We start from the raw sequence: 27,952 nt of genomic DNA, 5'->3' as shown, positions 1-27,952 counted from the left end.
GTTTCCTTTCTGGCCAATTCACTGTATCCCAATGTTTATCCCGTGCCCTGCTCTCCCATTCGCATAGGAAACAGGGAAATTTTGTATAGCCTTTTTGTTGTCCCAGCAACAATCCAATGATCTTCAAATCACTGCAAATTTGCCACCCATGCTCATGATATGTAAAATTTTCAAGCACCAACTTTAAAGTCTCGTATGTTTCAGACATTTTTGTGGAGTGTGCAAGTGGACGGATGCCAGAACATTTTTATTATGAAGCAAAACAGCCTCTAAACTTATTTTGGAAGAGTCAATAAAAACACGCCAGTGACTTGGATCATACTCTTTCTCTCCCAATCGACGTAGAAGATTTGAAACATCCGTACAAAATACAAGTTCATCTTCTTGAGTATAATACTTTCGGGCTGTTATCTTTGAAAGGAAACTGCTTTATCAGTCCATCATAAACACTGCATAAGGGCTGGGGCTTTTAATACGTCTGTTTATTCAAGTGGTCTAAGATGAAAGACAAACTCTCAACTGTCTTATTTTCAATCCTACATACCTCGCGGTCTATTGCGTATCTGGGGGAGTTTGTTATGAATTTACCATGAAACCCCCAACTACAAAATGAAAATTTAGACAGCAATGAACCTATAATAAAATGCACACAATAACAAATCTAATCACATAATTGTTTTCTAAAAATAGTTGCGTGAGAACATCTCTCAACATTACATCTTACGAATTCATGCAGATATTAAAAAACCGAAATGAGTCAAAAATAGACGTGATAGAAAAAAAAATAGCATCATTTTCGGAATCAGGGCAGCGATTTCCATAAGAATTACATATTTTCTATTTTACCACAAAATCATGTTGGCTAGTGAAACAGGTACTTGGAATCTCTTTAAAAAAAAAAAAGAAACTGTATTTTTTTGTTTTCGGAAAATCCTTTTAAGGTGGCAGTGAATGAATTGAAAATTAGTTGAATTCTTTGTATGAGGGTACTTATATCTCAAAAACTTGAGATGTTAGGCTCTTCAGTCTGCCGAAACTAATTTTGAGTAATACATTTATAAACTCCCTGGAAAAGAAAAACATATGGTAACAGTATTATACCTGAAAGAGAAACAACTTAGTTAAAACAGAATGACATGATTGGGTGGAGAAAAAAAGAGGACTTCATTAAGATAAGTTCCAGATTTCAAGTTCTTAAGTATTTAAACAGAAATAAACTAAATGTTTATACATTTCTAAATGGGTGAGTATGATTTGATGTTCTTTCAAGAATGAAACATGTCATTGTATTTTAACCCTAGACCGGGCACGCTGGTTGTTTTTGTCAACCAGTGCTCTATTTTATACCGTAATTCCTAGAACTGTCAGTCTTTCACCACCTCGCAACTAATACCTTCGCTCTCATTCTTGACCTTCCGTTCAGTCTAGTTTCGACAACAGTGGAAGCGGTATGTGTGTAATTATTTCGACTGAACTATTGGAACCCGAAGCTGGTTGACAAAGTCAACCGCGCGCCTCGTCATGTAAGGACAATTTAATATTTAAAATTTCCTTTCCTCTGTATTTTTCGAGTAATTCGGTAAAGTCAGGCATAATTACATGTAGTATATTTCTATTTTAGGTCTCCTTTTGTCAATGATGAAGACATACCTGACATTTTGAGCCAGTTGCCCAATGAAATAGAGGACTCTGCCTTGGATTTTTCGGATGGGGAGAAGGAAATTATAAACGTATTGGATCAGGATCATAATAGTGATACAGAGCAGGTGGCCGATTCAAACAGTGCGATCTATGAAGACGATAATGAGAGGGAATTTATTTTCAGGAGAGATGGATGAACAATGTGGTCCACGACTGACTTTTCAAAACTTACTTTGAGGTAAAAGCAAGGAATATTGTAAAAATACTGCCAAGACTGGAAGGGGAGGCGAGGAAGGTATCAACAGAAATTGATTGTTTCATGCAGTTGATAAACCCTGAGATGGTCGATGAACTATTACACTGGACTAATTTGTACATTTCTAGGAAGTGGGAGGAGATTTGTAATTTGAAGTAATTGCACCCAAAGCCTACAGTGTAGAGAGAATGATAGCTGGTACACGGTACTATACAAACAGGTGGGAAGAATGGTAGGAGGGCACTCGGAATGAAGAGATAAAGGATAAATTAGGAATAAATTTGATGGATGAAGATGTACACATAAACCAGCTTCGGTGATGGGGGTCATGTGAGGCGAATGGAGGAGGATAGTTTACCTAGGAGAATAATGTCAAGGAGGGTAAGAGAAGTAGACGAAGACTAAGAAAATGATGGTTGGAGGCAGTTTTTAACAATTTAAAGATAATAATAATAATAATAATAATAATAATAATAATAATAATAATAATAATAATAATAATAATAATGGTGTGTGGCCTCTGAAGAGGCCTGGTACAGGTCTTTTGAGCTGACGCCGTATAGGCGACTTGCGCATCTATGAGAATGGGGCCCTACCTGTGATGAAGGTGGCACACACACCCAGCCCCCGAGCCATCAGAATTAACCAATGAAGGTTAAAATCCCAACCCGGCCAGGAATCGAACCCTGGATCCTCTGGACCAAAGGCCACCATGCAAACCATTCAGCCATGGAGCCGGACATTTAAAGATAAGAGGTATAGAAGGAAAGTAGGTCACGGAACTATCTACTAATAGAGGATTTTGGTGGCGGTTAGTAAATTTGCAGAGGCTTGCAGACTGAATGTTGAAAGGCATAACGGTCTATAATGAAGAATTTGAAGATGTATGTATGTTTCTTTTTCAAGTATAATAATGTCACTGTATGTTTTTCTTTTTTCAGCATATTTTATAAATTTGTTACTCAAAATTAGTTTCAGTAAAACTCAGTCAAAACTGAAAAGATATGGCTTCAATATTTAAAAAAGGAAAGCAGCTAGTCTTAGAAACTACTGTATATAAACATATACATCATTACATAGTGCATGAGAGTGCATTCAGATTCTGTATGCTGTCACACACACATTTGATAGCGCCCCATGAATCTTTTTCTACCTCATCTTCATTTGTTCCCTAATAGTCTTATTACCTACAACCTCCAAATCTTCCCACATCTTACATATGTACAAAACAGATACTGTGTTGCAACCTATCACTTTTCCAATGAACAGTTCCACTCTGTATTTTGCTCTACTCTTTTTCCCACCTGTTAAGCACAGCTTATAACTGGGCAATGGTAGGTGGTCCATAAGGAACTCGAACAAAATAAAAACTCTGGCAACATTTTCAAATTGTTATCTAGTTCATGTGAAATAATTATGATAAGTTTGTGTGTGACCAATTGTCTTTTTTTTTTTTTTTTTTTTTTTTTTGCCACTTGTATATTGTCGCACTAACATTAGTGAATTGTGTGACGGTAAAGGCTAGAGTACATAGCAACACCAGGTTTCACAAGTAAGTTTTGCAACTGGCTTTTATTTGAATGCTCATTCATGAATTGCACTTGTGACACTAAATTACGACACCAGCAACTTTCAGCTGCTTCCAACTTTTCGTAAAACTAAAATGGTAATTCTGAGGTTACAAACATTTTGATCCATTGCTTTGTTTGCAAAAAGAAGCAGAAATGTGAAGAAATAGTGAAATGTCTTCACTTGTACGCAGTCCAGGCATGTTTATAGGATTTTAATGATGTTGTCTATACTAATATATAAAGAGGTAAAGTTTGTTTGTATGTAACGGCTAATCTCAGGAACTACTGGACTGGTTCTAAAAATTATTTTACTAATGTAAATATTCATTATCCCTGAGGGACATGGACTGTATTTTATTTTCAAAACAATTCGAGTGGGGGGTGGGGGAGCATGGGGAGAGATAAAAAAAATACTAGGCTACTATAGGCAAACTATCAAATTTGTCGTACAAGGACGAGACAAAGCTCAATTTAAGCCCCTTGACGCAAAGAACAAAACTTGGTAAGCCCTATGGGCCCAAAAACCATGTTTTAAGGTCCTAAAACCAACCATTATGGAGATATTGGCACCACAGTACCCCTGCTCTAGGAATCGGATAAAGAAATGAACTGCCGTAACCATGGCAACGTCAGCTCCAGTATTCTTACAGCAGCAAGATTATCTACAATATATCACAAAAACCTAACATGTTACAGACATGAAAAAAAAAAAAAAAAAAAAAAGAGAGAGAGAGGGAGAGAGAACACACACACTTTTTTTTTTGAAAATCCACTGAAGGGGTGAAATAAGAAAAATAGCGGGTGAATTTTTAAAATGACTGTCTTTTTTTTCTACCACTTTTCCCACACCTGTGTGGTCGCGGGTGCAAACTGTGTTGCACATGTGGATTTTATGGCTGGATGCCTTTCCTGATGCCATCCCCATGTGTAGGGATGTAATTACTATTACGTTTTCCTCTTGTGGTTGGTAATATGGTGTGTTGAGTGAATATGAAGAGGAGAGTGTTGGGACCAGTGGCAGCACGTGACTTTTACAGTAAGGGAAGCACATATCATAAGCTAAGAAGATATATGCAGTCAAATAAATACAATAACTCACATTGTCTTGTGCTATTTTAATGTTAATTCCGTCTGCCTCTCCGTCTTGACGAATTCTTCTATAACAAGGCTGTGAATTCTTCATTCTTTGATGACTTCAATTTCAGTAACGTCTTCTCAATCGACAGTAAAGACAAGTTTGAGAGTCTCTGTTGTCCCTGTGTGTTTCTGCAGTAGGTGTGGATTCTCTGAAGTGCCGAAAATGAACGTTCAGCACTAGCACTGGACACTGGGATAGTTGAAATCAATGCACATAACTTAAACAGTTCAGAAATGCAAAAGATGACAATCCACTACTTTTTTAAATAAAACAAAAGTTTTAGAACTCCCATCATAAGATACTCATCGGAGGAATAAGCTAAGCTGAGTTAGCTTCTGAGATGGGCTAAATCAAAATGCTGACTGTAACTTTGTTTCAAAGAACAGAATGCTGCTTCAGGAAAACTTTTATTTGTGTTCTCTTGATCAACTAACTGTAAAAATGTTAATTTCTCGAGTGCTTGGGGAACCGAACTTCTAGTTGGGTATGTATATTGTCATATATCTTGCAATATATGCGACGGTAGTGTGAATTTATATGGCAGGTTTCATTTTGACGTAGCCTCTTCTTTGGGAACTCGTAGCTCTCTTGACATTTGTTCCATACTATTTAAATTAATTTCTTTTTCCTTGAATGATACTTTTGTTTCCTCTACTCTGGCAATACAGAAATTTACATCCAGTGCTTTCGTTTGAAGAATTTCAAAGAGAGAATCAATTAAGCAAAATATCTCGCTGAAAACTAATAAAATGAAATTGAACTGGAATTCTAAGAGAACACTGTTAAAACCTTGAGCTTCGTGATACGTTTGACTATCCCATTGCTCTGGATTATCAAGGATATTCTCGAACAACTGAACTAATTCTTCTTTTTTGTTCACGAACTGTTTCAACAAGTTTTCCGTTGTTATTCCATCGTGTTGGACACACTTTAGGAAAAAAATTCCCTCCATGGGAATTTAGAATTTTCCATACACTTTAGGAAATAGTCTCTTGACTTCTTTACCTAATGCAGCAGTTCCCTTTATCGAATTAGAAAAGAAAGAGGTCAAGCTACTCCGAGTCATGAAGAATATTTTACATTCCTTCATTTTAGAAGTCGTCTGTGTAAGGACAAGGTTCAGTCTGTGTGCAAAACTATGTATGAATATAACGCCGGGGTATTTGTCTTTCACTCTTTCTGTAAACAACTGAGGCCTCCTAACATCACTGCGGCTCCATCGTAACATTGGGCGACTACTTTAGAACCACAGTTGAACTCGTCCATTGTGTGGAACACGTGATCTGCAAGAGCAGGAGCACTGCGATCAGCGCTTACGTTGGTAAATCCAAGAAATTGCTCCTGTACTTCTCCATCAGCAGACATGTACCTAACAACAGTTGAGAGTTGGGAATGGGCAGAAATATCAGTAGTTTCATCAATAATAATCGCCACGAATGGTGACTGTGATATTTCTTTCTTTATTTCGGTCAATAACACACGGGCTACTTTGTCAATTAAATCATTTTGTACTTGATGTGAAAGACCTGTGAACACCGTTGCTTTCTGCAAAAGATTTGCCAGTGTGTCGACATACTTGCTCAGCAGCGTTATGAGTTCTATGAAATTTTCATGATTTAAGGAATTTTTATCTTCTGCATGCGCTCTGAAAGGAAGTTCTTGTCTTGCAAGATGCATCAAAACGTCAGTCAGTCATTGGATCACCTTTCTATTCTGTTTCACACCGGGCGAGTTGGCCATGTCATTAGAGGCACGCGGTTGTGAACTTGCTTCCGGGAGATAGTGGGTTAGAATCCCACTGTCGGCAGCCCTGAAGATGGTTTTCTGTGGTTTCTCATTTTCACACTAGGCAAATGCTGGGGATGTATCTTAATTAAGGCCACGGCCACTACCTTCCAACTCCTTGGCCTTTCCTATTCCATCATCGCCATAAGACATATCTGTGTCGGTGCGACGTAAAGCCAGTAGCAAAAAAAATCTGTTTTACCAACTCAGGTTTTATTGTCTTCAGTTTACGCTGCTGATCGAGTTGCAAATCTATTCTGGTCGTTCCAAAAGTTGTTAACAGAATTTCAGCTCGGATATTTGTTTGCGATTGCTGATGTCGCTGGGATGCTTTAAGCAAGTTATTCATGTCATCGAAGCCTACACTGTTCCACACCCCCTTTTCATTTGAAAATAGAACGCAAGGCCAACAGCAGAGTTTTGATGTTTTTTGACAACCACATAATCAGCCTACTTTTCCATACTGCTCTGTATTAAAGTGTCGAACACAATGCTTCGTTTTAGTTTTAACACCTGGTAAATCAGGCATTGGTCTGCCATCGGAAATTATATTACTCTTCTCTTGAAAAGCCCTCGAACTCATGCCCTGGATTAAGAGGGATTGTAATACAAATCCACACTCTCCTCCGCTCTCCTCACTCGCGCCGACAGTTGTCATGCTTTAGAGACTCAAAACAGGGAATGAGCACAGTCAATGCATTCCCTTCTAAGCCGGCAGAATCACAGTAGTTCCTTTAATTTATATTTGTGCATGTAAATTTGGTGTAATTTTCACAAATAACACAAATTAAATTAAGTGGTACAACTCACTGTACGATATTTCACTTCAGTTGAAAACACAAGCACAATTATTCAAACTTTTTCTCACAAGTTTTATCACATACAAATACATTCGAACAGAATGAGTCGTCAGATGCATTCTCTTCAGCAGAGCTTCCCGAACCCAAGCGAATCATTACGAAGGGACCAGAGTGAAGCCATGGTCGAGTCTGGCAGGCCACTTGCCTGACGAACAGCTTTGATAGCACATCCTTGCATAGCTCTTGAAGACAGACGTATGTTTGCAACTTTCAACTGCCGCCCATGCATCACTGTCACGTTAAAATAAAGTTAATTATACGTTATATAAAATGACACATAATTTAAAATAAATTCTGGCTGCAATAACACGCTTAAATAAATTTTATTTCTTTTTGTAATATTTTTTAAGGGAATGACTCTTTCCCTTCATTCCATGGAATAACCACCCCTGGTTGGGACAAACACAAAATCTGTTTCATAAAATTAGTTGCAAAACCTAGTATCGTAATGGAAACTAGACTTAAGTCCCAGTGAATTGTCATTGAGAAAAAAGGAGCTTGTGACAAGTGGCACTTGCTATTCAACAGTCTACTTGTAACATTGTTTGAGAATGATGGTGGGGTCCAACACATCATCTCCCAAAAGTGGGCTTACAGTTACTTCAACTTAACAATGTTATTCTAGCCTAGCCAAATGTGAAGGGGAAAAAAAGTCTGAAAATTATTTCCTGGTTTGAACTTTTGAATGTCTGATTAAAGTTTATCACTTAATAGTGTCTTGAACATAGGAAGAATTAATTATAGAAATCTCATGTATGGTCATTTGAACCATGTCATTCTCATTAGTAAATGACCAAATTTGATTGTTCCCTAGGATCAGTTTTGAATGAGTCCATGTTCACAAAACTTGGTGTAGTGAAGAGAAGATCATTGAACTTATCTTAGCATTTGCAATCAGAAGTAGGCCCTAGTAGGTGACCAAATTTTAACTGTTCTACCTATGAAGGTTCTTGAATATCTGGGCTGATTTCAATTAAACTGAACATTTTATCCTCATTTACCAGTTTGGTATTTTCAAATATGCCATTGATGCCCATGTTAGTTTATTTTTTGTAAGTTAATCAGTGACTAGTTGTACAGTTCTATTCTGTATTCAGCATGTGCATTTGTTGAGGTTATTGTCAGAAACATGATTTTGTTGGTGATTATGAAATCTCACACTTATTGGCAATGACATGTTCTGTCTTAAATGCTGGAATTATTAGTGGGATCTGAACCCACAACCCACTGGTGTCCGGCTGGCCATTTTTGTTCTGTACTTAACATCTCTTCAACTCGTACTACATGTACGTAACACGACCTAATACGTTGAAAGTCTGTTTCGATTACAATGCGGTCGTGAAAATTCAATATTCATTGACATGCCCCACAACGGGCGACTTAAACACACTCTACATTGTGCTAGCAGCAGTGCCAGACCTGTAGCTCAGATCCTTTCAAACAGAACAAAGATGGCCTAGGCCACCATAGCTCAATTGGTAGAGCAACCGATGCGAAATCGCAATTGCTTCTTAGCAATATATATTTGACATGTTACTAATTTCAGCAGGTAGGGATTTCTAGGTGCGGCTTGCGGTGACAACGAATAACTTACTATAGCTAACTGATTGGTGAACGGGAGATAAGTATCTTGTGTGTGGACTTATACTGTAACTGTAACCATAGAATATGTTTTATCCATTAAAACAGTTTTCATTCAGTCTTATAAAGCCCAGCTTTAATGACTGTGCTGTAATTTGCAGTAACCTTCCCATACCATTTTACAATGAACTTCAACAAGCATGTGTTAGATTTATTCTCGATGTACTACTGTTCGATCATATCACCCCAGCGTTCTCGAACTCAAATGGTTACAGTGGGTTGAATTAGCCACATGTTGGCTTGAGTAGCCAAAGGGGAAAGGGTGGGTGCATTCAGAAATACACAGACATTTCTGTATACAAGGAAGAATGCCAATGAGTTTGCCCTTCGTACTTGCAGCCATGTTGCTCAAATTCTTGCATAATATGTTTCCAATTTATGGCTCATCAATTTAAAAATAAAAAGTAAAAAAAAAAAAAAAAATTGTCGCTTCATATGGTAGATGTAGCTGTACAGTGATTTCATAAATAAATAAAAAATATTTCTCTCACAGGTAGAACCAGGAACATGTTTTCAACGCGTCCTGGGAAATGTTAAAACAGGAATCATTCTGAAAGATGTTTCTCTGGAAGTTCATGGTGGAGAGGTTCTGGCTATCCTGGGCTCTAAAGGTAACCTAGTTTTTACATTCACTTTGCTGTAAAATCATTGCCTTCACAATGTGTTTCTAAAAACTCAGTACATTATGAACAAATTTGTGACAATATATATAATGTATTTTGTTCCTAAGCAATGGTTTCAATGTTCCTTTATTTTAATGGTTGGTCGGTCGGTCGGTCCAGAATAATGATGTTTTAGTGTATACTGTATTTGTAGCAAGTTTCTTTGCCCATTGAGAAAACTTGCTGCGCAGTTTGGGCCGTGTACCTGTCAGCTTGCATTTGGGAGATGATGGGTTCGAACCCCACTGTCAGCAGCCTTGAAGATGGTTATCCGTGGTTTCCCCATTTTCACTCCAGGCAAATGCTGGGCTATACCTCAATTAAGGCCATTATATATAACCACATTTCGATTTCTAATATGTTTCCTTATCTCTTTAATATCTCAACACTTTCTTAGGGTTGATGCTGAAAATTAGTTTAGATATTCAGAAAAATTTAAGCCCACAAAGAGAAAACCTAGGTCATAGCTTTGGATAAATAGTTCCCACTGCGTGATAGATGTGTACTTGCGCTGTTTTGCTTTTGAGCTCCTATTTCACACCCCTTTCTGTTCGGTCCCTTAGAGGAGTTTTGGGAATCTGGGAGTTGTAGGAGTGTTAAGTTCTCTGGTTCCATGTTTTAAGTTTCTTGGGTGCCTGTTGTCTGGCCACGGTTACCTACTACAGGAGGGAGGGGACTGTACAGACTGTACGCCAGATGTTAGGTAGCAGTAAATAACCCAACTCCCTAAAGGAGCCAACAGATTTGGGAGGAGCAGTCCCTTTAATTTGGTGCTGGTTCCCTGGTGGAGGAAATGCCACTGAAATCCAGCAGGCAGCATCTGTTCTCCAGGGTAGGGATAGCTGCAAAAGGCATCTGTTCACCATGTTAGGGGCAGCCTCACTGAAATTCAGTTAGGTATAAAATGCCTGTGTGTGTGGAGAGCCACTACGAAGCACCAAAGTGGATCAGGACAAAGAGGTAAGGAGAACCCCAGAAGCAACACACATCTCTTATGTCTCCAGGGAGGTGCAAGAAGTGGATAGAGGTCAGTGATCCACTGCCCGACACACAAGCTCCCTGAAAAAGGTGATGAAAGAAGAAGAAGGGTGCTTGAAAATATAATTAATTCATGTTTATTTTTATAGCTACCTTTATAAGCCGCTACACTTAAAATTCAGTTTATTAGTACTGTATACTGTAGATTTACATTCAATGTAAAGAAACTTATATTGAAGTACATATTCATAGCCCCTTCAAGGAGTAAAATAATCTTTTCTTTTTTGTCTAGGATCTGGAAAACGTGCACTGCTGGAGGTGATATCCCGTAGAGCTCAGGGCCCCACTCGTGGTCAGATCCAGCTGAATGGAGCACCTATGTCCCTGCGTCTCTTCCAGCAGAGTTGTGGATATGTTACTCACAAATGTGACCTCCTACCAGGTCTCAGTGTAGAACAGACCTTGTATTATGCAGCTCAACTCACTGTCGGCAGCAAAGTGTCCCGCCATCTAAAGCAGTCTCGTGTTCGACAAGTCATGGCCGATCTTGCTTTATCCCAGGTGGCTAACCGCTGTACAGAGCATTTGACACAAAGTGAATATCGCCGCCTGATGATTGGAGTACAGCTTGTCAAGGATCCAAGTTAGTGATTAAAAATGTGCAGTAATATTATTTGAGAGATTTGCTAAGTTGTTATTATGGCTCTTCTGTATCATTTATTCAGCTGTAATTGGATGTCCCTTGCCTCTTGAACAAGTACCTGCACAATGTAAGTAATGCTTGAGAGCAGGTGTGTTGTAAAGAAGACATGTTAGTACATATTCAGAATAGAAAAAAATTATGTAGTTCGTTCAACTAACATGTACATTTCTTGTACCGGTTTTTGACAATAACATGAAACACCAGAGCCAGGAAATATCATATGTTCAAAGTAGACTCTGAATTGTAATTAACACATTCATTCCCATATCCGAGCATGATCAGACTAGGTTTCACGTGTGTCAAATACAGTTTCCAACCTTAGTCGGATTTGAATTCGTACCAACTTTTTATGTTCAAATGTACGTTAGATGACACAGTAAATCAGTTTGCCGGATAGCTGGCAGATGAACATTTTACTACAACTTGGGGTAATTTCCCGCATTGTGGGGTGTGTGATCTAAATAAATACATGCTAGTCCCGAGATCTCTGAAGTGCGTGGTTTGAATTCAAGTACAATTTATGAACTTCATGATATAGATCCATATTGATACAGTTTAAATAAGAAACAATGTTAGGTTCAGTGGTCCACCCAACCAATACACCTAATTATACAATCATATCATCATTATCATTATAGACTGTTATGCCTTTCAGCGTTCAGTCCGCAAGCCTCTGAGAATTTACTAAACGTCGCCACAGTCCTCGATTTGCAACTAGTGTTGTGGCCTCATTTAGTTCTATACCTCTTATCTTTAAATCGTTAGAAACTGAGTCTAACCATCGTCGTCTTGGTCTCCCTCTACTTCTCTTACCCTCCATAACAGAGTCCATTATTCTCCTAGGTAACCTATCCTCCTCCATTCGCCTCACATGACCCCACCACCAAAGCTGGTTTATGCGTACAGCTTCATCCATCGAGTTCATTCCTAAATTAGCCTTTATCTCCTCATTCCGAGTTCCCTCCTGCCATTGTTCCCACCTGTTTGTACCAACAATCATTCTTGCTACTTTCATGTCTGTTACTTCTAACTTATAAATCAGATATCCTGAGTCCAACCAGCTTTCGCTCCCGTAAAGCAAAGTTGGTCTGAAAACAGACCGATGTATAGATAGTTTCGTCTGGGAGCTGACTTCCTTCTTACAAAATACTGCTGATCGCAACAGCGAGCTCACTGCATTAGCTTTACGACACCTTGATTCAATCTCACTTACTATATTACCATCCTGGAAAACACACAACCTAAATACTTGAAATTATCGACCTGTTCTAGCTTTGTATCACCAATCTGACATTCAATTCTGTAGAATTTCTTACCTACTGACATCAATTTAGTCTTTGAGAGGCTAATTTTCATACCATACTCATTGCACCTATTTTCAAGTTCCAAGATATTAGACTGCAGGCTTTCGGCACAATCTGCCATTAAGACCAAGTCGTCAGCATAGGCCAAACTGCTTACTACATTTCCACCTAACTGAATCCCTCCCTGCCATTTTATACCTTTCAGCAGATGATCCATGTAAACTACAAACAGCAAAGGTGAAAGATTACAGCCTTGTCTAACTCCTGTAAGTACCCTGAACCAAGAACTCATTCTTCCGTCAATTCTCACTGAAGCCCAATTGTCAACATAAATGCCTTTGATTGATTTTAATAATCTACCTTTAATTCCATAGTCCCCCAGTATAGCGAACATCTTTTCCCTCGGTACCCTGTCATATGCTTTCTCTAGATCTACGAAACATAAACACAACTGCCTATTCCTCTCGTAGCATTTTTCAATTACCTGGCGCATACTGAAAATCTGATCCTGACAGCCTCTCTGTGGTCTGAAACCACACTGGTTTTCATCCAACTTCCTCTCAACGACTGATCGCACCCTCTCTTCCAGGATGCCAGTGAATACTTTGCCTGGTATACTAATCAATGAGATACCTCGATAGTTGTTGCAGTCCTTCCTGTTCCCTTGTTTATAGATAGGTGCAATTACTGCTTTTGTCCAATCTGAAAGTACCTTACCAACACTCCACGCTAATTTGACTACTCTATGAAGCCATTTCATCCCTGCCTTCCCACTATACTTCACCATTTCAGGTCTAATTTCATCTATTCCTGCTGCCTTATGACAGTGGAGTTTATTTACTATCCTTCCACTTCCTCAAGCATAATTTCACAAACATCATTTTCCTCCTCCCCATGAGCTTGGCTGTTTGCAACACCACCATGATGATTTCCTTTTACATTGAGAAGTTGTTCAAAATATTCCCTCCACCTCTCCAGTGATTCCCTGGGATCTATTATGAGTTCATCTGAATTACTCAAAACACTGTTCATTTCCTTTTTCCCTCCCTTCCTAAGATTCTTTATTACTGCCCAGAAAGGTTTCCCTAATTATACAAGTGAAAATTATTTAATTAAAAACATATTAAACATATCCTGGAACATGTTTCGTCTCATTTGAGACTTCATCAGCCATAACGTCTCGTAGTAGATTACATAGCTCATTGTTGCTGTCTAATAATTTGAAAAAATGGAAGAACCCATGTCCATTAAGAACTATTTGAGAATACACTAAAGATAAAATATACATATTATTTACACAAAATAGTCCTCACTTCTTGCAAAAAATTTTACCTTCAATGTTAAAATTTGGAACATTTCTTGAAACATGACATGTCAGCCATAACACTCGTAACTGAATACAATGCTCATTGTTGCTGCCTCATAATTTAAAAACGGGAGAACCCATGTCCTTTATGAACTGTTGAGAATAACTAAAGGCAAATGTAGGTACACACTATTTACAATAAAAATAGTTCAACACTTCTTGCAAAAAAATCTTTCTTCAGTATTAAATTTTGAATGACCTTTCTTGATAATATTACATGCAGTGTTGGTAGCTGGTAGTTTCAGTGTGCTGACTGAGGGAGATTGAAATTCTGGCTTCAGAATAGGAATGGGACCAAATCCACATCAGAATATTTAAAAGCTTTAACTCATATGGAAAATTTCTTTCAAATAATAAGTTATATCTGGTAGAAGGAATCTGAAGCTTCTGAGATAGCCTGTCGTATGACAAAGATCAGCACTGGCAATTCTTAAGATATTCCTTTTTTTTTAAGACAAGGTCTGGAAAGAAAGAGATATAAAAATTAATGGGTTTAAAACCCTCAGAAATTTAAGAACTGAGTTTCCATCAGGAACGCCTGATGTAAAAGCTTACCGTCAAATTTGGTGAAACTCCCTATAGCTGGTTCACAACAGAGCCTCTCTCTGACTTGCTTCTCGCCACGCTACATGTTATAATTATGTTTCCTCTCGCCCCGTGGAACTTGGTTAGGGGCGGTAGGGGGGAGCAGTGCTATTAGTAGGGGAAGGGGAAATAGCTCAGCCTATAGGTAGAGCGGGAGGGTGGGATGTTTGTTTTAGAGGAGGTGACTTCAAGATATTAATTTTTCGTGATGATAAAAGCGATGGTATCTGTTCATATAACGGATTTTTGTTCTCTTGTATGTCATTCAAATTTTTGCTTGCATTGATATTCTGGTCCAAACCTATATAAATATTTTTGTAATTGCTCATCAGGTTCCCTTTACTCACTTTTTTAAAATGGTCAAGTCTCTATTTATTTCAATATATTGGTGACCAGGAATCTGAATGACATACAAGAGAACAAAAATCCATCATATGAACAGATACCATCGCTTTTATCATCACGAAAAATTAATAACTTGAAGTCACCTCCTCTAAAACAAAATCACAACCTCCCGCTCTACCTATAAGCTGAGCTATTCCCCTTCCCCTACTAATAGCATTGCTTTCCCCTACCGCCCCTAACCAAGTTCCACTGGGCGAGAGGAAACATAATGATAACACGTAGCGTGACGAGAAGCAAGTCAGAGAGAGGCTCTGTTGTTAACCAGCTATAGGGAGTTCACCAAATTTGATGGTAAGCTTTTACATCAGGCATTCCTGATGGAAACTCAGTTCTTAAATTTCCGAGGGTTTTAAACCCATTAATTTTTATATCTTAATTTCCAGACCTTGCCTTAAAAAAAAAAAAAAAAAAAAAAAAGGAATATTCTTAAGAATTAAGTCATCAATATGGTGGTCATGCAGCACTGATCTTTGCCATACGACAGGCTATCTCAAAAGCTTCAGATTCCTTCTACCAGATATAGCTTATTTTTTGAAAGAAATTTTCCATATGAGTTAAAGCTTTTAAATATTCTGATGTGGATTTGGTCCCATTCCTGTTCTGAAGCCAGAATTTCAATCTCCCTCAGTCAGCACACTGAAACTACCAGCTACCAACACTGCACGTAATATTATCAAGAAAGGTCATTCAAAATTTAACACTGAAGAAAGATTTTTTTGCAAGAAGTGTTGAACTATTTTTATTGTGAATAGTGTGTATCTATATTTGTCTTTAGTTATTCTCAACAGTCCATAAAGGACATGGGTTCTTCTGTTTTTAAATTACTAGACAGCAACAATGAGCACTGTATTCAGTTACGAGACATTATGGCTGGCATATCATGTTTCAAGAAATGTTTCAAATTTTAACAATGAAGATAATTTTTTTTTGTGAGGACTATTTTGTGTAAATAATATATATATTTTATCTTTAGTGTATTCTCAAATAATTCTTAAAGGACATGGGTTCTCCATTTTTTTTTCAATTACTAGACAGCAACAATGAGCTTTGTAATCTACTGTGAGACGTTGTGGCTGATGAAGTCTCAAAAGAGATGAAACATGTTCCAGGATATGTTTAATAAGTTTTATATTAAATAATTTTCACTTATATAGTGAGGTGTATTGATTGGGTGGACCACTGAACCTAACATTGTTTCTTATTAGAATTCAAGTGGCGCTAAGTGATAAAATGAATAGTCATGTCAAGTAAAAATTTTACTAGATCACCTTGTGAAGGTATGTATACATTTTCAGATTTTTAGGGTTTATAGTACAGGAGCGAAGGGCTGCCTGGCTGAGGCGGTAAAGGCATGCTCGGTTCACCCGTAAGGACGTGGGTTCAATTCCCCGTCAGGAAGTCGAAAAATTTTAGAAACGAGATTTCCACTTCCGGAGGTGCATATGATCCTGAGGTTCACTCAGCAAACACCAAAAATGAGTACCAGGTTAATGCCTGGGAGGAAAGGCGCCCAGGCGTAGAGTTAACCACTCTACCCCATTAAGTGCCGAGGTTACGGATAGTGGAAGCCTTTACCTTCCACCCCTCCAAGGGCTTTCATGGCCTGTACGGAGATGACTTTGCTTAGTATAGGAGCGATACTAAGTTAAAGCTATGTGTTACATATTACCTAGCGAGTTAGGGTGGCATCTAAAATTCAGTAGGCTATATGATTAAATACCCACAGAGGGAACTTGGAGTGAATGTGTTAAGAAGATCTGATACTATAAAAGTTGCAATTGCTGGCCATCTTAATTGGGACTTGTACATTTTAATGTACCATCTTGCTCTTTTATGAATACTGAGCAGACGCAGCAGGCAGGTCATTCTTGCCACTACAATGGATTTAGAATAATTTGTGTAAGTAACAATGAATCAAACCTGTTGGTTAAGGTGAAAATATGGATGGTTGTCCTTCAAGCAAAACATAACATAGTTAAAGGTTAAAAATCAAAGTATTAAAAGTTACTCAAGTGGAATAACATTTGTTTAGTAAAAACTAATGATTTTTTAAACAATTTTTCTTAGCTTTCAACTTTTTAATCATTAAATCACCTAAGATAATAAGCCACCTCTAGTGGAACATGTATCCTGTAAAGTATTCTAAATCCATTGGAAGAATCCAGAGCATATAAATACAAGCTACAGGCTTTATGAGCTTTATTAGAAGACTCTGGTTTACTAGGAACAAAACAGATACACAGTGGCCATGTGTAGCAGACATTGATTTAAGAAAGCACTGTTTAGGATCAATATTGTCATTGGTAAATTCTAGTCATTAGTCAATGTTTGTCAGAGAGCCAATCTGTCCTTCATGTCTGCACTTCTATGTTTAAATCCAGCATCCTAAAGGTGGCATTGAACCGATGGATGGAACAAGCAATGCAGTATCAATAGTGTGTCTCAAACTGCAGTACATTTAGGTTTGGAATGGGGTTTGCTGTGATGAATTAACTGGCTCATCATCATGGAATGGTGTTAAAATATGCCCAATTCTCAAATGACTTAGTACTGGATTCTCTAGTATGGTCTAGAGATAGTAGAATTATGTCTTCTTCTCAAAGCTGTCTCCTGTGATGAGGCATGATAGAAGAATGTGTTGTCTGAACTGCAAGGGAAGTGGAGTGTAGGTTAAAACTTCAGCCTTGGTTAACAAAGAATGGTCGATTCACTTACACAACTCTATAGACCTTTTGTTTGCCATTCCACACACTAGAAATATGACGTCATGTACTGTGACAAACTATTTCACAAATTATACTAGATGAGGGGAAAAAATTGCTGGACTTAACACTTCATGAGCAGTAGCCCTATGCATTAACCATTTAGACTATTAGGTGCTTCACAAAAACAGTCAAGATCATCATCTGTATAGAATCTTAAAAAGGCTGTGTTTACATAACAGATTCTGATATGGCTTGGGGGAAAGGAGGAGGTTTAGGGCCATCTGTTTCATTGTGATCCATAAATGTATCTTAGGTCCTCTGTGTGTATGGGTGCATTTGTCACCAATGCAAAGTTACTACCCCCATTGGCCTTGGCTTACCAAGTGACTGCTGCTCAGCTGAACAGGTGCAGATTATGTGATGCATGGTCACTGCAATGAATCCTCTTGGCTATTATTCTTGGCTTTCTAGACTGGAGTCACCATTTCACAGTCAGAAGATAGCTCCTCAATTATAATCACATAGGCTGATTAGACCTCAAACCAGCCCTCAGATCCAGGTAAAATTCCCTGACCTGGCCAGGAATCAAACCTCGGGCTTCTGGGGGAGAGGCAGGTATGCTACTCCTAGATTGTGTGGCCAGCAAAAGTTACTAAGATGAAAGGTATTTTACTCAAGGTAACATCCTGGTGAGCATGAGGACTAAGAAAAATCTTCACTGGAGATAGTTGCTCTCAGTAAATGAAATCTGCATTCAAACATCAGACTGTTAACTGATAAATTTAGTTTACAAATAATATATATAACAGTTTATTCTGTAGTTCAAATGTTTAAAACTACCTCAGGTTTCATATTTCATGTACAAAATACACATTATTATTGTTATAAATACCTTCAATTATCTTGTCATTCACAGTTGTGTTATTGCTGGATGAGCCTACATGGGACCTGGATCCACTCAACACATACTTAGTGGTTTCCATCTTATCAAATCATGCACGCAAGTACGGCCGGGCTGTTATTCTGACAATGGAAAAGCCTCGTTCTGATGTGTTCCCATTCCTGGACCGTGTGACATACCTGTGTCTGGGTGATGTGGTATACACTGGCAGCACTCGACTCATGCTCGACTACTTCCGCACCATCGGCTTTCCATGTCCAGAGCTGGAAAATCCCTTAATGTATTACTGTAAGTCTAGATCATTATACCTCACGTGACAAAAGCTTAAAAAATTGCATGAAGTGAAATTGTTTGATAAATTGAAAATACTGATTTATATTGGCACAAAACAATATAATTCAATACAAATGAAAATGTGATCTCAAAATAAATAAATAAATAAATAAATAAATAAATAAATAAATAAATAAATAAATAAAAAAATAAATAAAAAAATAAATATCCCATTAAACAAGTCTTTGCCATTAATGTGTGTGCGCACTGGTGTCTGTTTACTGATAAACAGCAGGATGCTAGGGGACTAGCAGGTATATAGGAACGTGCCAGGGGATTAGCAGGGAGAGAGGTACTTTCCATATTGCAGCATTATTGACACCTGGCAAACATTCATCAGTGTACATATCTGTATAATAAGAAGCCTTCTATTTTAAAGTAAATGAAACTAATTTAAATCAAATTAAATGGCTTGTACATATTTTACTATAATTCATTATTGAGTGGCATCTGAAGTTGGTCATTTCATCAGCCGTATCAGTTGTCTCCCCTGCTGTATCAGTCAAGCTATCATCTGACTCCTGGCTATGATAATATTGGGTCACTTTCATCACTACTTTCCAAACCAATATTTATCACTATTCTTTCAATCTCCTGTTCCAGTGATATGTTATAGTGCCAGTATTCTTTCCTTATATCTTTACATTTTTTCATCCAATCTTCTTTGGTCACTTATCACTGTTTCAAAGCCAACAATGAGAGATTAGAGACATTGTTTGTGGCTGTTTTTTCTCCCACTAAGTTCTAAATGAGTTTGATTGGATTTAGATTACAGTGATAGCGAGATAATCTCAGAACAGTAAACAAAATCCTGTCTGCCATGTACGCAGGTTCTGATTTATTTGCTTTTATAAGTTCCACCAACTCGCTCTTGGTCATGTCGTCAGTCTCACAGAAATTTTGTTGTCCTTCAACCAGGACACTAAAATATCTTGCGAGCAGCATGTGTAGGAAGCTTGTTTTCTGAATGGTATGATACAATGCATTTTCAAGGACTACAATGCAGCCAGGTGGAAGGTTGCTCCTGCACCCACTTTGTGTAATTTGTGCTGTTCATTTTATAATGGTAATCCTGTGATTGTGACTTTGAATCGTAAGTCACCTTGAATGAACCTCATCTCACCACATGCATGAACCACAATAGCTCTTTGTCCTGCATTTTGGTTCACTGAAACCCCTGATACTTCTTCGTGCTACCATAGTTCTTTACTGTATAATGAGTATGAACCCATGCCTCATTTTATTCTATATATGACAGGATTTTTAGGTCAATTTTTATTCTGTCTCAATGCTTGGAGAAATGCTGCGCATCATGCAACAATATCACTACACTCCATCAATATATGTCTGACAATTTTACACCTTTAAGTTTAAGCCCCGCACTTCATATATCTCCAGAATGTTTCCCTTCTGAAAATTGTATTTTTTTTTCACACCATTGTTTATGTAAAGTGGCGATTTATTTACAAACCGTAAAATTTCAAGTCCTGTCTTCTTCTGAGGACAAATTTTACCTGGGGTATGAATCACAGTTCCATTTTCTGCAGCTTTTTCACACTGTCTGACAATATTACACACAGTCCTCTCACTTCTACAGAAAGCTTTAACAGTTCCTTCCGCAGCTTTCTGGAGAGGGATTACGAGACCTCTACTCTTTTATTTATAAAACTGTTCCTGCTCTGAGATCAGAGCCCTTCATGTGATTTCTTCAGAGACATACAATGCAGATTCTGAATCATTTTCTCAAATGTTTACAAGTTCTTTAATACGAAATAGCAACACTGCATCCAACATTCAACCAAGCTTAGTGCTAGTGGCACAACGATGCACATGTGTAGAGTAGACTGCACGCTCTGATTCAACCTGCTGCGCCACACACAACTGTGAGTTTGCTCAGTCACATCCGTAAAGTCTCATACAATGGGTACTATGTGTTTATATGTCTGAGAGACTAGCCTTAGTTCCTGTTTGAAGACAGTCAAGAGTATTGTGTTTAATATTACACTCGCGAATCAATAATTTTATATAGACTGATAATGTTTATCTATTGACTACCAACCACGCATAACGATTCTCACAACATACTATGGAATTTCTTTATAACTGTTACCTTCTTGCCGAGCATCAAGTCTTCAGTTTATAGGTTATTTAGGTAACAAAATTCAATGACATTTGAATGCTCTTTGTTCCACTGGTCAAATAATAGGGAACAATATTAGTATATTTAAGAATTCTGAATTGCTTTTGTTTGCTGATCATGCAAACATTTTTATGCAAATTAATTGTCCACTTGATAATTTAAAACTTCAAGAAGATCTACATCATCTGGAAAAGTACTGTATTTGAAATGGGTTAAAACTTAATCGGGAAAAATGTAAAAATAATATCATTTTTTAAAAACAAGAATATATATCATTTCAGTATAAATTTAGTAACAACATTCTAACTCCTGTTTCACAAGTTAATGACCTTGGTGTTTTATTCAGTTATAACCTATCATTTAATGAACATATTGAAAATATTTGTAAGAAATCATTACAAAGATTGGGTTGCATTACTAGATATTACAGAGAATTTTCAAACTTAGCTATCTATCAACTGCTGTATGTATCTATGGTATGCCCTATACTAGAATACTGTACACCTGTATGGAACCCTTCTCAGCAGACCTCTATCCATAGTTAGATTCATACAACATAAATTTCTTCATTTATATTCAGTTAGAGCAGGATTCTCATATGAAAATGTTGATTATACAGCCCTACAACAGTCTTTATCTGCATAGTCTGTCACAATGCCATGAATTCTTGGATACACTCTTCATTTTTAAACTGCTTCCTTCCTTGGTGAATTGTCCACAACTTCTTGTCTGTACCAGACAGACGCACGAGGTTCAAGAATACATTGTCTATAAATCGGCATAGAAGTAACTATGCATTCAATAGGACAATGGAACGAATGTCAAGATCTCTAAAAAAAAAAGTGGATATTGATATATTTAACGGCTCATTGTCAAAATTTAGATATCACTTACATAATCTCCAGAACTGACTATTACTTTCCTGTGCTTACTTGTAATATGACCTGTGTATATATCTGTACATATTTTTCTACTTATACTCCACTGAACTTTCTTTTTAGTGTGTTTTGTTTATTTGTTGTGTAAAATGGTTTTACCATTAATAAAGTATTAATATTTGTATTAGCAACATGTTTTGGTATGCCCTATAGGCTCCGTGCGTATAGCACTGCTGCTGCGGGTTGATACTGCGAGAACTACTTAGAGGTATCTTCATCAACAGTTCACCATAAAAAGCTGGAATATGTGTGATGTTTACATGCATTTATTCAATTATTTTACAGTGTTGTCTTAAGATGATTATTTTTTATTGTCACAACGTTCCAACAGAATGATGTGCTTGTGTTGGCTGCATTAATAGATACTGTAATACAGAGCTTTCCTTCACGACCTCACGAAATTAATTTAAAGACGGTGGATCGTAGCAGTAAATCGCAAGAAGTGATTCAGGATTTGTACATTTATTTAATACATAACAATTTATCAAATGTAATGGGTTAACAATTACAAACAAATTATTATAGCAATGTTAAATTTCAAAGGCAGTTACAATAGGCCATCTTAAGCACACACATCACAACAGATACATTGTATTCTATTAACATAGTCTTAACAAATACAGTAGAGACAATGCGTGACACTTACGGATTTAGCCTTGCTAAAATAGGAGACAATTCGATGGTGGCGCTCCTAGTGACTTGACCTGAAAAAATCGTGCTAAATTCAAATATCAATGGAAATATATACACGGAAATGGATAAATAAATTACGTCTAGAAAGAAAGTGTTATTAAGATATTAACTTTGAAGTTGCTAAAGCAATTCTGGATAAATGAATGAAGAATTATTTAAAAGGTTATTATTCAAAGACTGAAATTAGTCATATAAACAAGATGCGAAATGGACTGCTGCGAAATGGCTTGATCTTTCATTTATGCATTACTTTTTCAGCTTTAGCACTCCTGCCTGAACTCTTACGGTTGGATTTGTCTTTTTTTCTCATTTAAAAACATTGTATCATCACATTAAGACACTTGTCAATAAAAATATCGGCACATTCCTTACACATTTGATGCAATGAATTAACATTTAATAGCTGGACAATTTTCCTCTTCACCTGAAGCCCACTAACAAAAAGAAAATCTATAAAATCCTGGCTTTAATCTGAGAAGAGGGATAAAAGAAAGAAAAGTATGAAAATGTTGTCGATAGTGATGCTTTGAGGAATATTTACGTACAATTAGAGTAAAAATGTAACATACCCTTGGCTGTATAGTCGAGGATTTTTAAAGTCACTGGCCTGGAAATTATCTGAACAGATCTTATAATTCGTATATAAGTGTAACGTCCCTTCTTTCTTGTACACCTTATCCAAATCACTTCTGTGACATTTCAAAACTCACAGATCACACCTACAACACCACATCGGTATTGAAGGTTAACTGCTGCACTATACAATAAAATATGCGTATTACATTTTACGCCAGTTAAAATATGGGTTGAGCAGGTCAGAAGATTATGAAGTACTAAAAAAATCTCTGTCACTGGAAGAATATATATGCAAACACAATATTACTTATATTTTCTTGTTACGAGGGAACCTGAAGAACGACCGCGCAGGAGATATCAAGGAATGACACACGCTACTATTTAATTATGTCAACTCACTGAAAACGCATAAATAACACAAAAAACTTCACACAGAAATACACTTGCTCTTATGACAGAATTAGTAGTTTTCAGGTCTACTCGCTAGAGAGAGCTCCAATAGCTGTCCCTTGATATTTCGCTCAGTGTCACGTATTGTCTCTACTGTATTTGGTCTTAATGATAGCAAGAAGAAGAAGAAGAAGAAGAAGAAGAAGAAGAAGAAGAAGAAGAAGAAGAAGAAGAAGAAGAAGAAGAAGAAGAAGAAGAAGAAGAAGAAGAATACAATTGCTTGCATATTATTCCACAAAAGTTTGAAAAATAAATTATTAATAATAATAATAATAATAATAATAATAATAATAATAATAATAATAATAACAACAACATACTGTATTGTACTACAGACCACAATGTGACATTTTGTAGTGTTTTATCACAACCTCACGAAATGGATTAAAAAAGGCAGTAGACAAATACAATTACAGAAATAAGCCTCCATTACACAATATCAATAGTTCACAGATATTCCGCATTTTACATACGTAAAGTTCTGTCCTCGCCCCGAGGTGGTGCAACTCTTTTCAAGCAACCCCTAATGAACATGAGCTGCAGGTAGCCTCATGTATCGGGAATCAAGCCCGGGCCCCCGACGAAGGGAAACTAGTGGTGCTAACCATTATATTACAGAGGTGGTCATGATCATATTATAAATACAGACATAATCATTTATTTGCAACGTTAAGATATTCTGATATTTTCTCCTCCCACAACATTTTTGACAGTGTAGATTCGGTTTCAAAATCTGGAATTTAAATTGGTCCAGCATCAAACCTGCACCTTTTTATCAGGAAAAGGTCCTCTTAACTCTTCTCCTTGTTTTATTTTTCTTTCCCCGCTTTTGATTTCTGACAAAAGAGTAGCGTTACAAAAATGTTGCAAAGTTTGGGCTGGGAAGACGGGAGAAAGGAGACGAGCTGCTCGATTAAGTGGTATGTGGATGGCTTTACCGGCGTTTGCTCTATTAACCAGCGTTTCGTCTTAGGTCTGACACTAGACTCTTCAGAGTGGGATGTGTCAGACCCTACCCACTGACGCTGGGGTGTATGCAGGTGAACTTATCAGAAGCTTATTTATGAAGCACAGTCTGATAACTGCATACGGGAGATAAAACTCCACAATGGAATTAATGCCCGCCTAGCAATTCCAATTGGAAATTCTAAGTTCCCATGGAGGGAATTAGATTCTTTTCCACCAATAGAGCATATCAAAAATCAGATCAAAAATTAGATGGATGGCTTTTCCGGCGTTTGCTCTATTAACCAGCGTTTCGTCTTAGGTCTGACACTAGACTCTTCAGAGTGGGATGTGTCAGACCCTACCCACTGACGCTGGGGTGTATGCAGGTGAACTTATCAGAAGCTTATTTATGAAGCACAGTCTGATAACTGCATACGGGAGATAAAACTCCACAATGGAATTAATGCCCGCCTAGCAATTCCAATTGGAAATTCTAAGTTCCCATGGAGGGAATTAGATTCTTTTCCACCAATAGAGCATATCAAAAATCAGATCAAAAACGCCGGAAAAGCCATCCATCTAATTTTTGATCTGATTTTTGATATGCTCTATTGGTGGAAAAGAATCTAATTCCCTCCATGGGAACTTAGAATTTCCAATTGGAATTGCTAGGCGGGCATTAATTCCATTGTGGAGTTTTATCTCCCGTATGCAGTTATCAGACTGTGCTTCATAAATAAGCTTCTGATAAGTTCACCTGCATACACCCCAGCGTCAGTGGGTAGGGTCTGACACATCCCACTCTGAAGAGTCTAGTGTCAGACCTAAGACGAAACGCTGGTTAATAGAGCAAACGCCAGAAAAGCCATCCATCTAATTTTTGATCTGATTTTTGATATGCTCTATTGGTGGAAAAGAATCTAATTCCCTCCATGGGAACTTAGAATTTCCAATAAGTGGTATGTTCCGAGCTGTCAGTGGAGAGATGGCGTGGGAGGACATCAGTAGACGAATAAGTTTGAGTGGTGTCTTTAAAAGTAGGCAAAGTTGGCAGTCAAAAATATTCTTTTATATGCACTTAATCCATGCGTTCTTACAAGGTAAGTTGCTGCTCTCCTTCTGTTTCCTATACTTATATATATTTCATTCCCGCCAGCTTTCTTACATGATTTTCACAGATTAAAGAATATTTGAAGGATCACTGGGAATGATAAACAAATTGTGTACATCAGTCGAGTCTAGTCCTGGAATTAGGTTGCCAGATGATCAGAGCAGAACACAGTATTTCATGCAAAGAAGAAGGTAATAATCTTGTAAGAACGCGTGGATTAAGTGCATATAAAAGAATATTTTTGACTGCCAACTTTGTCAGTGGAGGATAGAATAATAATAGTAGTAGTCAATGTCATTGGTGAATGGCTTCCAGGGATGTTGGGACAGCATAAACATCCAGTCCCCAAGCCAAGAGAATTAACTGTTTAAGAATAAAGTCCCCAACCTGGTTGAGAACCAAACCCAGGGTTCTCTGGCCATGCAGCTAAGGAGCTGGACAATTTGTAGATGGAAAAAACTGATGACATTTCTATATTTAGCATAAAATATATGGTTTTGAAAATTATAGACTAAAATCAACATTATTTTCATTTGTTGACCAATGTTATGTAACATATTTGATCTTCCTCAGGAATGCTGTTAATGTGTTATTTTTATATGTTTCCAGTATGTCTATCAACAGTTGATCGCCGCTCCAGAGAACGCTTCATCGAATCCAACCACCAAATTGCTGCTTTGGTGGAAAAATTTAAACTTGAAGGAGGGCCATTTCGCAAGTCATCCACAACAATTCCGGGAGGAGTGGTTGTGGAGACACCAGACCCCTTGCATGCTGGTGGTGCTTTAGGCTCTAACAAGGTGCCTCTCTCAGCTTTTGGACGCCCAGGAGCTCTTCATGTGGCTCTCACACTGTACACGTTAGTAATATTTACCTTATACAGGCTTCCTTAACCATTGAAGATGTTAATAAAATAGGGAAATAAGTTATTTGTGGCCTACTTATTACTTAAGATTTTATAATTAGAAGATTTTTAACTTTCATGTTAGAAATTTTCTGATAACCCAATATGAATTTGACTGGTATTGACTTTCATTTTTGGCATTTACCCCTCTCCCATCCATCTTTAAATGAATATTATGTGGCCTACCTGCCCGTGACTTTGTTGTGATTGTCCTTTCCCATAATCACGTCCCTGACTATCAACTCGGGAAATGTGAGAAGGCAGAAATTGCTCTGACTGATTGCACTGATGTGGCAACCAATAATAATTCCACGTTTGAAGTCACTAAGCTTCCTAGCTTCACTGAACAACATCGAGCCCTCACCTGCTCTGTTCAGCAACAGTATCTAGGCTCTAGTGTGCATGTATAGAGCAGTGTGCAGATACTTTTGATCAGATAGTGAATTTCTTTCAGCCAGCTGTTTGTTTGAAAGGACATTTATACAAAATTCTATTGTACAAAAATTAAACTTGCTAGAAGTATATACATTGGGGAGCCAACAACCATATGCTATCATGTCACTCTCTAAAAAACCCACACACATAAAATATAGGTATTTCTGTACTTAAATTATTTTACCAAACACAATTTCTAATAATGAAAAGTATGTGCACTGTTGAGCTTAATGTAAAATTTCTACTACTCGTTGGTTATTGAAGACGAGATAGTGATAGATTTTGTACAAATACATGATTATCTATTGGTTTGAGCATCAGTTACTTAAAAAAAAAAAAGATCAAATATAAGGGCAAAATATTCTAATTCCATACTAGCCACTGGAAGAGAATTATGAAGTCCGCTCTATTCTCGGAAGTTCTCAGGATTGATGTAAGGCAGTTTATCAGTCTATTGATATTAGGCCTATAACCAATCAATCAATAACTACTGATCTGCATTTAGGGCAGTTGCCCAGGTGGCAGATTCCCTATCTGTTGTTTTCCTAGCCTTTTCTTAAATGATTGCAAAAAAATTGGAAATTTATTGAACATCTCCCTTGGTAAGTTATTCCAATTCCTAACTCCCCTTCCTATAAATGAATATTTGCCCCAATTTGTCCTCTTGAATTCCAACTTCATCTTTATATTGTGATCTTTCCTACTTTTAAAGACACCACTCAAACTTGTTCACCTACTGATCTCATTCCACACCATCTCTCGACTGACAGCTCGGAACATACCACTTAATACCAATATAAATGGTTCATTATTGGACATTATAAATTTTCCAGCTAACTCATTCCTGGTTGCCAGCGTTTCACCCTCTGTGCTAAGTTGGGCTCATCAGTTGGTACATAGCTCACCCACCAAGAGGCATGGCT

The 27,952-nt window shown here is 37.5% G+C and overlaps 1 protein-coding gene across 1 annotated transcript in view; it reads left to right on the top strand.

The window, feature by feature from the left end:
• LOC136876950 (ATP-binding cassette sub-family G member 5) overlaps positions 1-27,952 on the top strand; it is a 143,606-nt gene that overhangs the window by 18,363 nt on the left and 97,291 nt on the right. Inside the window, exons 2-5 of the mRNA XM_067150722.2 lie at positions 9,386-9,503; positions 10,825-11,175; positions 18,517-18,789; positions 26,300-26,549. Coding sequence (XP_067006823.1) covers positions 9,386-9,503; positions 10,825-11,175; positions 18,517-18,789; positions 26,300-26,549 — 992 coding nt within the window. The remainder of the gene's footprint in view (positions 1-9,385; positions 9,504-10,824; positions 11,176-18,516; positions 18,790-26,299; positions 26,550-27,952) is intronic.

Source organism: Anabrus simplex, chromosome 1, assembly GCF_040414725.1.
Source record: "Anabrus simplex isolate iqAnaSimp1 chromosome 1, ASM4041472v1, whole genome shotgun sequence".
Lineage (NCBI taxonomy): Eukaryota > Metazoa > Arthropoda > Insecta > Orthoptera > Tettigoniidae > Anabrus > Anabrus simplex.
This window is presented reverse-complemented; position numbering and strand designations above follow the sequence as displayed.